Source organism: Toxotes jaculatrix, chromosome 19 (assembly GCF_017976425.1).
Source record: "Toxotes jaculatrix isolate fToxJac2 chromosome 19, fToxJac2.pri, whole genome shotgun sequence".
Classification (NCBI taxonomy): Eukaryota; Metazoa; Chordata; class Actinopteri; family Toxotidae; genus Toxotes; species Toxotes jaculatrix.
In genome coordinates, this window is record NC_054412.1 from 20,345,291 (window position 1) to 20,360,120 (window position 14,830).

Consider the following 14,830-nt stretch of genomic DNA (forward strand, 5'->3'; position numbering starts at 1 on the left):
TATTTTCTCATTAGTTTATCATCAGCTGAAACAAAAACTGTGTTTCAGTTAGCATAGAATGAGCCCTTCCTGTCTAAATAGGGAGCAGGTCCTCTTCCACAGAGCTTGCTATGTTGCAGCACCATGTTTCTACAGTAGCCCAAAAGGGACAAACCAAATACCAAACCAAAAACCATTGTGTGCAAGGACCCTGTAACACCACAGTTGGTGGCATGAACTGATGGAATGAGCTGACCAAAGAGAGAAGTGCTGCTAATGTGTGCTTCAAAGGGTATGATGACATATAGTAAGTGCATTTCATAAGGCAATAAAGGGTGAAGATTTGGCCAGTGCATACTTGGCATGTCATCGCTAAGCGCCTGAGTGCAAGCAGTCTCATTGTGTTCACTTGCCTCGCAGTGAGTGTTGAGAGACGGTGCCGCCACCCAAGCTCTAGCTACAGTCAGTCCCGAAGGTCACCGGTTTGATTGTTTGCTTGATGAATTGATCTGCAAAACCTTATAAAACTGCAAAAAAAATGGTCCTCAAGAAATCCTGGAGTTCACTTCACCAAAAATCTTGTTTGACCAACAATAATATTCAATTTACTAAAATGTAAGAACAAGAAAAGCAACAAATTCTCACATCTGAGAACCTTGAACTGTCAAATCTTTTGCTTGATGAGGTGATTATAAAATATTTGTGGATTAATTTCCTGTCAATGGACTGTTCAGTTCAATAAATATCACTGATTTGTATTTTTTCAGTATTTTTCAAGTCAAGATAGAAATAATATAAAGTCATCAGTAATATAATAATTATTTGTTGCAAAGTTCGGTGCAACTTCAGCGGCTATTGTGTTTTGAAGGAAATATTAGGTGTTTTCTTTGAGGGAGATGGCACGCTCTGTTTGTGTATCTGCGTTGTTGCAACACTGAAAAAAGGGTGTGTGTGTGTGTGTGAGTGTGTGTGTGTGAGAGAGACTTCCTCTTGAAGGTGGGGCTGTGGAATGGGATTGACATGGAAGTTATGTCTGGTATTTATGGCGTTTTGTATGCAGCTTTGTTATCTCAGGGACTGAGCGTAGAAGACTGTTAAGGGTACCCGACTACAAACCAGGAATTAGTCCACTTCCAGACTGTTATGAAGATGTAATGCATCATCAGGGCCTGAGCTTAAGGACTTCTCTTATTTAACCTCCTTGATAACATAAATGTGCGTGCGAATGTCACCGGCGGTATCGCGCGTCAGACTGATAATGGCGCCCCATGGTGGTGCTATACTGCATTTTTTTTTTTTTTTTTTACATTGAGAAAACACACAGCAAAGCCAGAGCCTGAACCTCTAACCTCACGAGAGCTGCAGTTACAATGGAATTTATACCAACTCAATGACGCAGGCTTGCTAGCATTAATGTTAACATTACCAGTTAACGGTAGACTGTTTGATGCTAACAGTAATGGTACTGTTAATAGCTTGCTTGCTTTGTGGCAAATGAGTCAGCAGCTAACATTTGCATTTACAGTGAGCTGACTGTCTCCTCCATGATAGACACACTGGCTAGCTAGCTAACATGGTGACAATTTGAGTTCAACTAGCCAAGCAAGCAAACAGGTGCTCTGTGTTTTGTGTCTGTGTGACAGTGCACTGGTTTGCAAACACGCTTTCACGTTGCCTGAACAAATCGTGTGTGTGTGTGTGTTTGTTTGTGAGTGTACTTGAAAGGGAAAACAAAAAGATAAACACAGGCAATCATTCGTCAAACCCGTTAAAGATCTTTTTGAATGAACTGAACTAAGAACAATGTGGAAAATGACTTCAAGTTCGGGACGGCCCACTGTCATATCACGATGGCTTAGATTGTATTTCGGAATAGGTTCTGAGGAGATGGTGAACAATGCTAGTGCTTAAGAGCTGTGCCATGATTTTGAGTCTTTCAGAATTGTCGCAGCACCATTTCCTGCTGAATCTATCAGATACGTAGCCTTGCATCTGATGAATTGATACGAATGGCTCATAATGAGCAATGGCTTATATACTTATTGATAAACTTACTACAGTACTGAAGCTTCAACTGAGAACTTCTGTCAGATCTTGATTTGCATGGGCTTGATTCTAGGCCCTTAATAAAGCAGCTAGCAGCAGAACTGTCAGGAGTGGTTGTAGCCTTGGCTTTTAGGCTGATAATATCCAATTGTGAATCATGTAGTGGAGGAATCTGCTGCCACGCAGCAGGCCTGTAAAGCCGAGCAGCTTCTCAAACTCCTGACAGAAAATCTTTTCAAAACCAACTGGTATCAGATCAGTTTTCGCATAACTTGGGTTTCCTTCAATTCACTGCTGCCTGTGTGTGACATGACAAAAAAAGAGCATTACGCAGTCATGTTGTCCTGAGCGGGGCAGTGGCCAGACCCTCAGTTCAGTAAACTTTTAACAGACTTTAAATGTTTTGTACCTGGTAAATGTATCTCAAGTTCTGCTTGTACAACACTTAACAACTCAGCTGGTGTTTCAGTTGTTTTTAGTAGCAGCCAGCAGGTTCACTCTGCCACATGTTCATGAGTCACTATGTGACTCGTTGTTATGGATGGACTTCAATGCTCCTTCACACAGTGTTGCAGGGATCAGAAAAAAAAAAAAAACAGAGCTCCTCTGTGCAATCAATGAGCACAGTGAATAGGCCTGTCACCATAGCTACTTTTGTTGGTGGATATATTGTCCCATAAATAATTGAGATAAATGATATTATTTTAATTTTATGTCACTGAGATAATGATCATGATCATTTCAAAGAGCAATGAACTTGGATTTGGAATGTGAAAAAATAATAAAATATTCAAAATAAATAAACATTATCAATAAAGTATAATAATAATACCTCAAACACTGACTACCAGTAGACACTACAATTTATTTACATCTCCTAAACGCTTCACATGCTGATTGTCGGTAGATACTACAGCTTAAATTCAAAACGTTCCCACAGTGGAGTTGTGGAGTGCGGTCATTAAACCAGTCATTGGGACTTATTCTTCCAGACCCTGTTACTGGATTTATGTAGTCACTGGGTAAAACACTTATTAGTCTCGAGTGACACAATATTTCACTTCACCTGGTTCACTGTGGTTGTCACTGTGTGTGTGTGTGTGTGTGTGTGTGTGTGTGTGTGTGTGTGTGTGTGTGTGTGTGTGTGTGTGTGTGTGTGTGTGTGTGTGTGTGTGTGTGTGTGTGTGTGTGTGTGTGTGTGTGTGTAGGAGCTGCCTGAGCCCAAAGTAAGCAGATGAGATAACAGAAGCAGCGCAACCAGAAATGACAGCAAAACTTGTCTCTCTGTATGTTCATCAACCACTGTAGTTCTTTCACAACTTTCTTAACCCACCAAATATCCTATATAGCACACAATGACAATTCTAAAAACACCTCATGTTTTTACCATAGAACCGTCTAACAACCTTTCACTTCCAGATTATCTCCATAAGCACAAATATAGCTGTGTCACACACCAGTATGTGTCTAAAACTGTTACACTGCTGTGCCTTTAACATCTATATTATGACACAGTGCAAAAATACTCAGCAATAATCAGAATAAGTTTCCTGTATGCATAAATTTAACCTAGCGAGACCTTGCTAGCAAGTTCCAGTTTCCACTTAGTATTGTGTACACATATTTATACACAGTATTAATCACATACGCATATGTGTGTGTGTGTGTGTGTGTGTGTGTGTGTGTGTGTGTGTATAGATATAGATATATATATTGATATATAGATACATAGAAAGAGCAGACTTTTTAATGACTCAGAGTGGCATCACTGAATTTGTCAGGCACAGAAAAATGCCAAAATGCCTTTGTCTGTCTTTTCCATCTCTTCCTGATACTCACCAACAAAAGCTGTGTCATCTGCATCCAGAGTTTACTGTGACACACCTTATTGTTGCAGCTTTTCACGGACAGAGCTGAAAGCTGTCTCAGTGGGTGTCCAAGTACAAGAGGATTCACCAAGACATAAAGTGATGGGAATAATAAATAACAATATATGGATCAGAAAAAGTCAGTATTTGGTCAGGCCAGAACCCTGCGGCTGTACTTGGCTGACGTTGTGCTCTCCTGTGATATAAAGTGCTCAGACATGCATCCAACTGCTTTATATACCCATTTTAAAGGTTTGCATTGCAGTTTAGTTTTTTTTTTTTCTTTCCTCTCATTGTCTGCACTCGGATTGGTTGGGTAAAATCTCCACCCTCCTCTTGCGCCTGTGGCAGTATTTGGAAGAATACTGCTTGCAATGAACGCCAACAGTTTGTAAAGATTTTGGCCGCTTTCAAGCTCACTATCCCAATAAGGTGTGAAAGAAATGTCCACGGTCACGTGACTTGCACACTGCTGTTTTGCTGACCGTTTTATGGCTGGAAAAACAACGTCTGTCATGTAACCTATCGCTCCTGAAATTTGGTTTGGAAAGTTCAGCTTATAGATTATACTGTACCTGCTCAATGAGAGTCTGTGTCGGGGCTTGTCAGCTGGCAATTAATGTTTCCACAATGTAAGGAAAAACACTGCACCGTGCCCGGCTGAGACAGTCATTGCTACACGCTTGTTTCTTTTCACTTATTAATTTCTGCTTTGTAGACTGCTCACACCCCTTCTTTTTAATTCAAGTTTTACTTAGCAGAAACCAAACAAAAAAGATTAGGGGTTTAGGATAAGGCTTTTCATTTTGCTGAGGTTTCTATTTAAGCCCAGACTGTGGTCATGACATATAATACCTAAGAAAAGTTAAATAGGGAGGAGGGTCCTCAGAAACAACTGCTGTTGTGCCGAGGTGGAGGATTGTTTCACAGCCTCTCACTAACTAGCTGTACCTTTTGCTAAATTCACAATCTTGTGTGTCTTGATTGTTTACTGTACAATATTTTAAAGCATCCAACTGTTGGTATCCGTATTGTTCTTTGGGTGTTGGGGGGGAAAAAACTACTACCAATTAAAGATTAGTAACTAGCTGACAGTGTCTCGTCAGTAGTCATTGTTAGGATTTGGAACCAAAAGTAAAAACTCCCACTTCCTGGCTTTTATTTTGACACACAGTCAAGGTGCTCTGCTCATATTTGGAGGTGGGTCAGGCTCTGAAGGACCTTGTGGTTGGGGTGTTTGTTCTTGATGGTTTTGTTTTACAGCAGTTTGTAAGGATGCTTTGGTGTCCTTTACAGGCTGTACCGAGACCGGTTCTTTATTCTTTCAATGAAACAACTTGTAAAATTATAACTTATCATTTTCATTACAGTTATTCCCGATTCACAAATCCTTGCTGAGGGATAAAAAAAAAATGAAAATCAACATGTCCTGTATAATTATGCACATCTAGCCTGGTATGAACAGTGTTTGCTGCTATAGAATTACTTCCTGATGTTTCTTAATACAACATCTGTTGACTGTTTGCTGTGTCATTCAGCTTTGTGGCTGCACTGGCACCACTTTGGTAGAAAATGAGCCTCCTGTGATCAACTGTGGAGCAGTCTTCCAGTTCTTATTACTGCAGGTCAGTGTGGTTGGAGTTGTGACCTTAAAGGGGCAATATGGAAGTATTTTAGCTTAAAACATTCAAAAGACATATTGTTTGTATTGCATGTGTTGTGTTGCAGAGATATCTACTGAAGTTAGCATGCTAACTAGCTAGCTCCATCCCGTCCCATGATGCCACGTTGTACCTCAAGAGTTGATGATGAGTTATTGTGGTGTCCGGTCTGCTCTCCCGTCCAACATGAGAGGATGAAGTAGGCTGTGAACCTGTGATGCTGCTTCTCCAGCTGCTCTCCCGCCACCCTCCTCCACCTCTCATGGTCACGTCCTCTTCTCTTGCCATCTTCCCTGTCTCTCTGACTGGGCAGACTGGGTGTCTGCACAATAACCGAAGAAAACAGCTACTGTCAGTACTGCTATCTACCAGGTACATAATCGGACTGCACAGTAAACGTGTGGGAAAACATTATTCCCCAGTCCATGCAAGTTTAGTAACATGTCAACAGCTGCCCTACGCTGAGATTAGATTTATTCAACCTAATGTTAACCCAGCGTGAAGCTGATACTGAAACAAATATTTCAAATTGAAGGAGACAGACAAGGAGTGATTGTGACAGGAATATAAGGAGACATTGTGTGTTGCAGTACAAATGAGTACCATACACAAATAAGTTTTAGTGTGTTTAGAAGATGATTACTGTGCAGTAAAGCACTGATAAAGTGCACAAATAAAAGTAAGACTAATCTAAATAATGAGTTTCAAAACATTCAAACTGCATTAGTAAATGTTACATGTAGTAGAAAACTTTTTAAAACCTTATTTAAAACAAGACGTACACAGACGTGTGTCCGATTACAGTGAGAACTCCACAAACTATACTAAACTTGCCTGTCATCCATTTGAAATTAGCTTTATTCCCACGTGCTGGGCGTACACGCAGCAGGTGTCTGACCAACAAAAAGAAGAAATGCATACCACAATGAGTAGAATTAGTCTTTGTATAAGGAAGGCAGCAGGTGTTAAATGAATCTGATGCAATTTACAAAACTGGAAGTACACATTATTATATTATTATTATAATCACACATATTTATGGCAGCACAGCGTTTATTATTGTTATTATTGAAGATACAACCAAAGCCGTGCTTCCCTTTATCCGGCTCATTATTGTGTGAAAAGGCTGAGGTGGCTGCAGGTGAAAGCAGCTGTCAGGCTCTATACTGGAAGACAACACATTTACACTTTAAGGAGCTGCTGGATGAGCTCAGCAGTTTGTTGCCCACAGAAATGTTGTGTTGAAGAGGGAGGAAGAGGGAGGAAGAGGGAGGAAGAGGAGGAGGAGGAGGAGGAGGAGGAGGAGGAGGGGGAGGACAAAGAAGTAGGAGGGAGGTCAGAGTGAGCTAGCATCTGAGCCCAAGCACACATTCACACACACACACACACACAGAAGCAAACTGCAGCTAGCACAGCTTCATCTCCTTACCTCCTCTAAATACTCCTTTCTTCCTCTTCCTTCCTCATACAGCCAAGACAGACACACAAAACTGGCCAGGCAGCTTTTTTTTGTTTGTTTTTTTTTGGAGCCATTATTTACTTGTTTACAGAGGGAAAACAAAGGGTTGTCAAAAGTTGGACAAACAGTCCATTGACTTCACAGAGAGCCCAGCAAAGAGAGGCTCTCCTACTTGTTTCTAAGACCTCCCATTCCCACAGTGCCTTGGGAGTGGTTGGTCGACCTGGGGAGCTGGTGCCCTTGCCTGCTTCCAATCAACCACCAGCTGCAAGCTGCGGTATTGAAGAATTTTTGATTTCCTGCACACACACACACACACACACACACACACTCACTCCCACCACCATGCACACACACACACTTGCACACAAACACTCTTATACCCCTGTTTTTGAAAGTGGGCAACTAAAAGCAGAGCAGGCTGTCTTGGAGAGTTGGTCGTAGCTCTTGTGTGTGCTGTGAGGCCCAGGCTTCATGGCACAGTTGAGTGCAATTTGGGTTCTGCACATAAAGTGTGGTTTGTTTGTGTTCTGCAGACATTTGCCTGGAACAAAAGGACTGCCTCATACAGTACGGAGCTCATGTTAAGGCTTTAACGTAGTTGCAGTAAAAGCGGAGTAGACTAATGTTGTCATTAGTTTGACGATTTTAAATTGATTAGGGAAAATATTATTGTCTGAAACCCTCGGTAATGTGGTGAAGCTTTCATTCAGAGCCCATAAACTGGTAATAAACCGGTGAAAAGATTCCAGATTTACGTCTCACCTTCCAAGATGAAGTTTCAGGATGTTTTAAGACGATCTTGTTGAAGGATGCACAACTGTTTCAAGTTTCCATTTATGATGCAATTGCAGTTTATCTTGATGTTTATTTTAGTCAGACTTGCGACATTAACATGGTGGAAAATCACTTTGATTCAGTGGGTCCACAGCATTTGTGATGACTTCAGAAGCTCTTTTGTTAAGACTAGTCTCTCTGGTAAAGTTTCCATGCCCGTGTGTTCCTACGCTCTGTGGGAGGCAGGGGTAAGGCCTGTGGTGCTTCACAGTCATTGAATCAGAATGAAATTTAACAAAAAAAAAAAAAAAAATGTATGAATCAAGTTGCATTCTTTAGGAACGACGAGTGTATGTGAGTAGATCACAGAAAAATGAGGAGAAAATAGCATGAGGGGGGCAGTCGTACTCAGGCGTGGTACGGAGCAATCGTACGTAATGTGAAAACGCCCAGTGACCCAAAGAGGAAGTGTAGCATCTCAAACCAGTCTGCATCACGTCCTAGAAAAGTGGCCAATATTCCAACATTATGTCCTACAGGTCGTATCTATTAATATTAAAATAACTTTCAGTACATTCCCAGGTCTCAATGACTGTTGGATAATTTGGATTGACTTAGTAACAGCTCCGTTTTGCAAATGTGTTACTCAGGTGCAACATTACTCTCTCCTAAGCAGCGATATTAGCTTTGTTTCCTGTTGTGAAAATAATTAATCGCGATCGTGCCTCGCGTTGTAATTGGATATCGGTCCTTTCAGCACTTTGAGCAACAGCTGGCGGCGTGTGCTGCCCTGCAGTACAGCGTTCTTGCGGATGTGCACACACACACACACACACACACAAGCATGTCTGTTGTTGCTTCTTTGGAAGACTGGGGCGCCTGCCAGCAGCCCTCAACAACGTCCACTGCCAATTAGTCCCCTTTATTTGTTTAAATTCTGCTGGACCAAGACGTTAGCAGCTACACATTCCACTGAACTGTTCCTTAAAGCTGCAGAGGATGTTTCTGATTGAAGTTCAGATGGGATCCTCACTGCTCCCGCTGCTTCTCATGTTTGAACTTCCATGTCCTCAGAGGACACATCATTGGAAGATCCCTAACAATCACGATCAAACAGTCGGAAGAAATGCACGCTGAAGACAGAATGGCGTGACATTTTGTTGTGTGTTTCTTGTTTCTTGGTAATGTGTAGCCTCTTTGTTTGCGTTAAGTAGTTTTGTGTGGTGTTCTAACAGCAGCCCACAGCATCAGGTGTCGTGCTGATATTTCTGCCAGAGGCTCCTGTTGATTATTTATCCACATTTTATTTAGGCTTTAATTGATTTGGACGTTTTTTTTTAGGTGCATTTGCTCTGGCAGAGTGAATGAGCCCATTGATGGGGCATGGCAGGCCCTGCTACCTCCAGAAATGAGTGCTGGGGGCTGTGGGTCAATGCTTTGGGCTCGGGTGAATAACGGCCTCAGCAATAGAAGCTTTGTCTCTATCTCTGCTGGCGGCACGGCACTGCCTCAGACCCCTGTTCCACCAGCGCCTCCAGGGACAGCGAGGACTAATCTGCCTCCCCTCCGAGCCTCCACCAGCACATGGGCTGGCTGCAGTCCTGTAATTACGTACAGCACAAGAGGTGTGGACCTTTTTGTTTTTGAACCCGGGAAACAATCTAACCACACTGTTGACCTGTAACTGGGTCGGCCGCCAAGTAGCCAATTTCCTTTCCCACAGCAGTCGAGCTGCCCAGCCTCCTCAGTGGAGCCTCAGTGAACTGCTGTTCTCTGCCCGCGTGCACGGACGTCTCCTTTAGGCTCGTAAAATTAAACAGGTAGATGGGAACTAATAACGTATTATGCTCCACAAGCGGTGTGTGAATTTTGGACACTGTTAAAGACCTTCTAGACTCGTGTAGATTTATTAGGTTTATCTGCTGGAGGAGATGGAAAATGCTTCACTGGAGGCAGTAAGATTTGCTTTAAACATGTAATCTGAGATATGGAAATGTTTTCCTCTGGTTTGCATTTAGAGGCTCTCCATGCTGTGTTTTGTGCCTCTTTTTGACACATGCACACACACACACACGCACACACACACACACACACACACAATGGATTCCACAGTCTGGTGGCATAATTGCAAAACTTTCCATTTCCTTGTGTTGCAAAAGACAAAGGAAAGCATTGACTGATGGTTAGTTTTAGAGCCCGGTCTAATAGACAGTTTTGGAGTTTTATTATCCACATATTGATGTGTGCTCTCTCTTCCACACAGAGGAAACACAATCAGAGATAAATTGTTGGAGAAGCCTTCAAAGCATTCTCTGCTTTTGTGCCAGTTTTCTCTTTAAATTCAAATGTGCATTTGCTTCTACCTCAGTATCACAGAATGTGAAATCTCATCAGACTCAGAGCTCTCACTAGGTCACAGGGTTCCTCCTCGCTGTTGGCGCCCTGTACTATTGACAGATAGCTCCTCCTCCTCCTGTTATCAGCTACAGACGGATGCTTTGCAAAGCTGATTTATGACTTTTCACTTACGACATTACACATCCTCATAATACCTCTAAGGCAGGACAGAAGCACAGCCGCTCAGTTAAATACAGTCAAGTGTCTGTAAATATAGTTCCGAATGGTTTTAGACTTTAAAATTCCCTTTTTTCTGAAGTAATAAGATTGTCATGCACTTATACTGTAAAGATCTTCTGACTCTTCTGCTCTCTTGTCTGTCTCTGGAGAAGTGAGCTTACCTGTAGTCAGCTGGGATCCTTGAACTAGCTGTTTTAAAAATCTGGTCCCAAGGAGTGAATGAGGCGCAACTTCAGTTCAAGTTCCTTGAGCAAATCCCCAGCTGCTCTAGTGGAGTGTGTACAGCGGTTGGGGGAGTAGAAAACTGCGGCATGCCTTGGCCAGCTCCCAGGCATGAGTATAGCTTATGCATAGAAGGATAGGAAACGGCCAAGCACAACTGTCAGTGAACACCCTACCAACCACGCATTTTTCTCAACAGCAACAGCATTTAAAACACACACACACTCACATGCAGAGTTTGTTAGCTAAAAATAAGTCTAATGCAAGAGTTCTGTGATAAAATCCTTGTTTCAGGAAGATTATAATGTTCAGAAACTGTATAATCAGTGTTAAAACTCTGATACATGACATGACAAAAGCATAAAATTATTGTAAAACCATTAAATAATAACAATGAAACACATAACTAAGGATTTTGAAAAGGGATAAATAAAGATTAATGTCTCTTAGGTTTATGTGTGTGAGACAGTCAGGGACAAAAACAGTAAATAGCCCTTGCAGCTCTACGTCTCCGTGCTCCAGTATCAGAAAATAAAGCAGTGATTCATGGGAATCGGCAGTTCTGCCGAGCTTGCTTTACGTTGGAGCCTAACAGATCTTTATGTGGAAGTTTGATGGTTTTACGATTGGTTGGAAAGGCGGGGTTTCTCAGTTGTCTGTCATAGGAGGGTTGTTCCCTCCGTTACTCTTTTATTAAGAGGGGGGGAGGAGGGCTTCTGAAATGAAAGCCGTCTCTGACATTTTGTTTTGAAAGCTTTCGGGCATAAGAAAATAGACAACCAAATCAAATGTCCAACGGACGTCTTCTAGAGGGGGAGTTGCAGTAGACCACATTGGTTCCTTCCCCACCACTTGAACATGCTTACTTTTCCATTGAATGTTAACATAACACAGACTCCAGCTGATCTGACTATGCGAAGCTGAACCTGCTGAGTATGGCTGAGAGAAACGTCGGGCTCTGTGTGAATCTTTGTTCTTACACAAATCACATGGCGAGAACTCTGTTTTTCTTATCCGATGTTTCCCTTTCTTTATTTGTTTCAATTCAGAAGATGTTCAAGATGAAGGCGACGTGCTGCCACGACTGACGCCCCAGTGCGCTGAACAAGAACAAGCAGTCCTGCCCTGGCAACATACGAATGGCCCAGGGAAGTCACCAGATTGACATTCAGGTTTTGCGTGACCTGCGCCAGAAGTTCCCTGACGTTCCAGAAGGTGTTGTCTCCCAGTGTGTTCTGCAGGTAAGCAGCTTCGAGACCTCCAACCCCGAGCAAACCTGGGGCTGCATTCGCAGAGGATCTTGCCACTAGGAGTCCTCCTAGGGATGAACATGGTCAGCAGCAATACTCAGATAAGCTTTGGCAATCAAAAGATGATTGAGTGGTGTTATGTAAGCCAAGAAAACATTCCCCACACCACCACTACACCATCACCACCACCACCACCAGTCTGGACTGCTGACACAAAGCAGGTTGGGTCCATGGATTCATGCTGTGGATGCCAAACTCTGACCCTACCATCTGCAGCCTCAGATCTCTGTTCTTGGCTGACAGGACTGGAACCTGACGTGATCAGGAGTAGTCCCTCCACCTCAAGGCTGGACGTGTTGTTTATTCGGAGATACTTCTCTACTCAGCACATTTGTAAGGAGTGGTTATCTGAGTTACTGCAGCCTTTCTGTCAGCTCCAGCCAGTCAGACCTCTGACCTCTGACCTCTCTGATCAACAAGACATTTCTGTTGGCCTGCCGCTTCACTTGATGGTTTTTGGCTCCATTCTGAGTTAAACGCTAGAGACTGTTGTGTGTGAAAATCCCAGATCAGCAGTTTCAGAAACACTGAAACCAGCTCGTCTGGCACCAACGATCATGAAAGTCACTGAGGTCACATCCTGTGTTTCCTATGGTTTAGGAAACACAGGACAGTATGTATGTCATTATTCTGAGTTGTAAATTCACAATATAACAAGCTAGTTAAGAATGTTCTGGTTGGATGGTGTGGGATAAACTGACATGTTTCAAAAACAGGTGTCAAATATTTTTGGATTCTCATCTGAAACTTAAAGCTGATTGCTTCTCTCTCTCTCTGTCTTTCCCTCAGAACAACAACAACTTAGACGCCTGCTGTGAATACTTGTCCCAGGTCAGTCCGGGCTACGTGTACAGTGAAGAAGGAAACCTGAGCTTTTCTGACGACCCCAGTTTCACCAGGTTCCGTAATCACATGACCCAGCTGACCCTGGGCCTGCAGTCTCAGAATGTGCATGTGGCCCCGGCTCGGGACGGCCTGAGAATGAACGGCAGTCGGACTCTGGCCCACAGCCTGAGTGACGGGCCCCTCCAGACAGGCCAGGCCCCCAATAGTGACTTCTTTCAGCAGGAGCCTCAGTCAGCCCCAGTGCAGGTGCCCTCCAGCCTCAATGTGTTTGGCGTGATGGAACCCACGCGCAAACCGCAGCCTCCTCAACACCTTGGACTTTACCCTCTGGGTTTCAAAGGAACGACTATGGGTGCCCAGCAGACGCCGCGCTTCAACCCCATTACAGTGACGCTAGCCCCCAATATCCAGACAGGCCGCAACACCCCCACTTCTTTGCACATACACGGCGGGCCGCAGTCGGGCCTAAGCAGTCCACAGGGTAACTCTATCTACATCAGGCCCTATGTTAGCCAGTCCGGTACGACCCGGCAGAACCAGCCGCAGGGAAGCAGGGCCCAGTACAGCCCCACTTCCCAGCCCCAGCAGCAGATCTACCAGATCTCACACCCCTCCTCCCTGTCCGGCTCCTGGTCCGGCCCTCAGCACGCCTCCTCTTCACATACCTCACAGCACCAGACCCAGGGCCACCAGACCTCTCATGTCTACATGCCGATCAGCTCCCCCACAAATCCCCAGGCGCCCTCCATTCTTTCCGCTGGAAGCCAGGCCTCTTCCTCTGGTGTCTCCTCGTGCTCTTCCTCCTCTTCCTCCACCTCTGTCATGCCCACCTCCTCCACCATCAGCCAGTACAACATCCAGAACATCTCCACTGGCCCACGGAAGAATCAGATAGAGATCAAACTTGAATCTCCTCAGAGGAGCAACTCCACAACCACAACAGCTGTGCTGCGGGCAAGCAGCGGGCCCCGTTCATCCTCCACCTCCTCCTCCTGCCCTTCCTCTTCGTCCTCCTCCTCAACCGGGGTGGCTACTGTCCCCACCACCCCTCTGTCCATTGGATGCCCAGGTCTGAGCCGCAGCCAGCCCACTGTTTACATCTCTGCCAGCCCACCCACTGCTGCTACCACTCCCTCTGAGGAGGCTGTCGTGGCCTCAGCCGGCTCCCGCTCCCAACCCAAGTTTTACATTTCTGCCAATGCCTCCAGCGACGACGGTGGGGGTAGGAACCCTCCCACAGTCTACATCTCAGCCAACCCTCCCTTGCAGGGGCCTTCAGGGGCCAGGAACATGGCAGGCCAAGTGAGCATGGGCCCCGCCTACATCCACCACCATCCACCTAAGTCTCGTGCCTCTGTGGGAGGGGGAGGCACCGCGTCTTCCCCTCGCGTAGTGGTGACTCAGCCCAACACCAAATACACTTTTAAAATCACCGTGTCCCCCAATAAGCCCCCAGCGGTGTCCCCTGGAGTAGTGTCCCCTACTTTTGAGCCCAACAACCTCCTAAGCCTACCCTCAGACCACCACTTCGTGGAGCCAGACCCCCTCCATCTCTCAGATCCGCTGTCGCCACACAGGGAGAGGCAGAGCGAGCCTCGCAGAGTCAGCATGAGCTCCGATGACGCAGCCTACACACAAGGTGAGCGATGCTGAGTATCATCACTGTCGTATTAGTCTTCATTCCCCAGTGAAAACAAACGCTCAAAGACAAAACAGAAATCCCATACAAACGTTTTCCTGTTCAGATTCATAATCAGCAAAATATTAGAAATAAAATCAAGTGGCAGCAGTGGCCAGTGTTTCACAAATGTGAATACATATGTTAGATAAGATACACAATTTGGAGCAAACTGGCAAAAATGTCCTAAAGTTTTTAGAACTTTCTTTAAACAATAAATAATAGTATATAGTTTTTTTTTTTTTTTTTTGCTACCAGCTGGAAGCCTAAATGCTTTTTTCCACTGCATCCTGCCAGGAAAGTCATTTTACTATAAAAGTATCCCGTGTGGTTTTAAAAAGACACTTTCCATAACACCGGCTCCTAATGTATTTCTTGAGCCAAACCTGTTGTATAATTGCTAATGC

General features: G+C 44.3%; 1 protein-coding gene across 3 annotated transcripts in view; it reads left to right on the forward strand.

The window, feature by feature from the left end:
- tab2 (TGF-beta activated kinase 1 (MAP3K7) binding protein 2) overlaps positions 1-14,830 on the forward strand; it is a 36,788-nt gene that overhangs the window by 14,441 nt on the left and 7,517 nt on the right. For 2 of the 3 annotated variants that reach the window (XM_041064339.1, XM_041064341.1), the window contains exons 2-3: positions 11,639-11,830; positions 12,689-14,384. In XM_041064339.1, the coding sequence (XP_040920273.1) occupies positions 11,729-11,830; positions 12,689-14,384 (1,798 nt within the window). In that variant the 5' untranslated portion in view covers positions 11,639-11,728. The remainder of the gene's footprint in view (positions 1-11,638; positions 11,831-12,688; positions 14,385-14,830) is intronic. The other variant, XM_041064340.1, reaches the window with a different exon arrangement.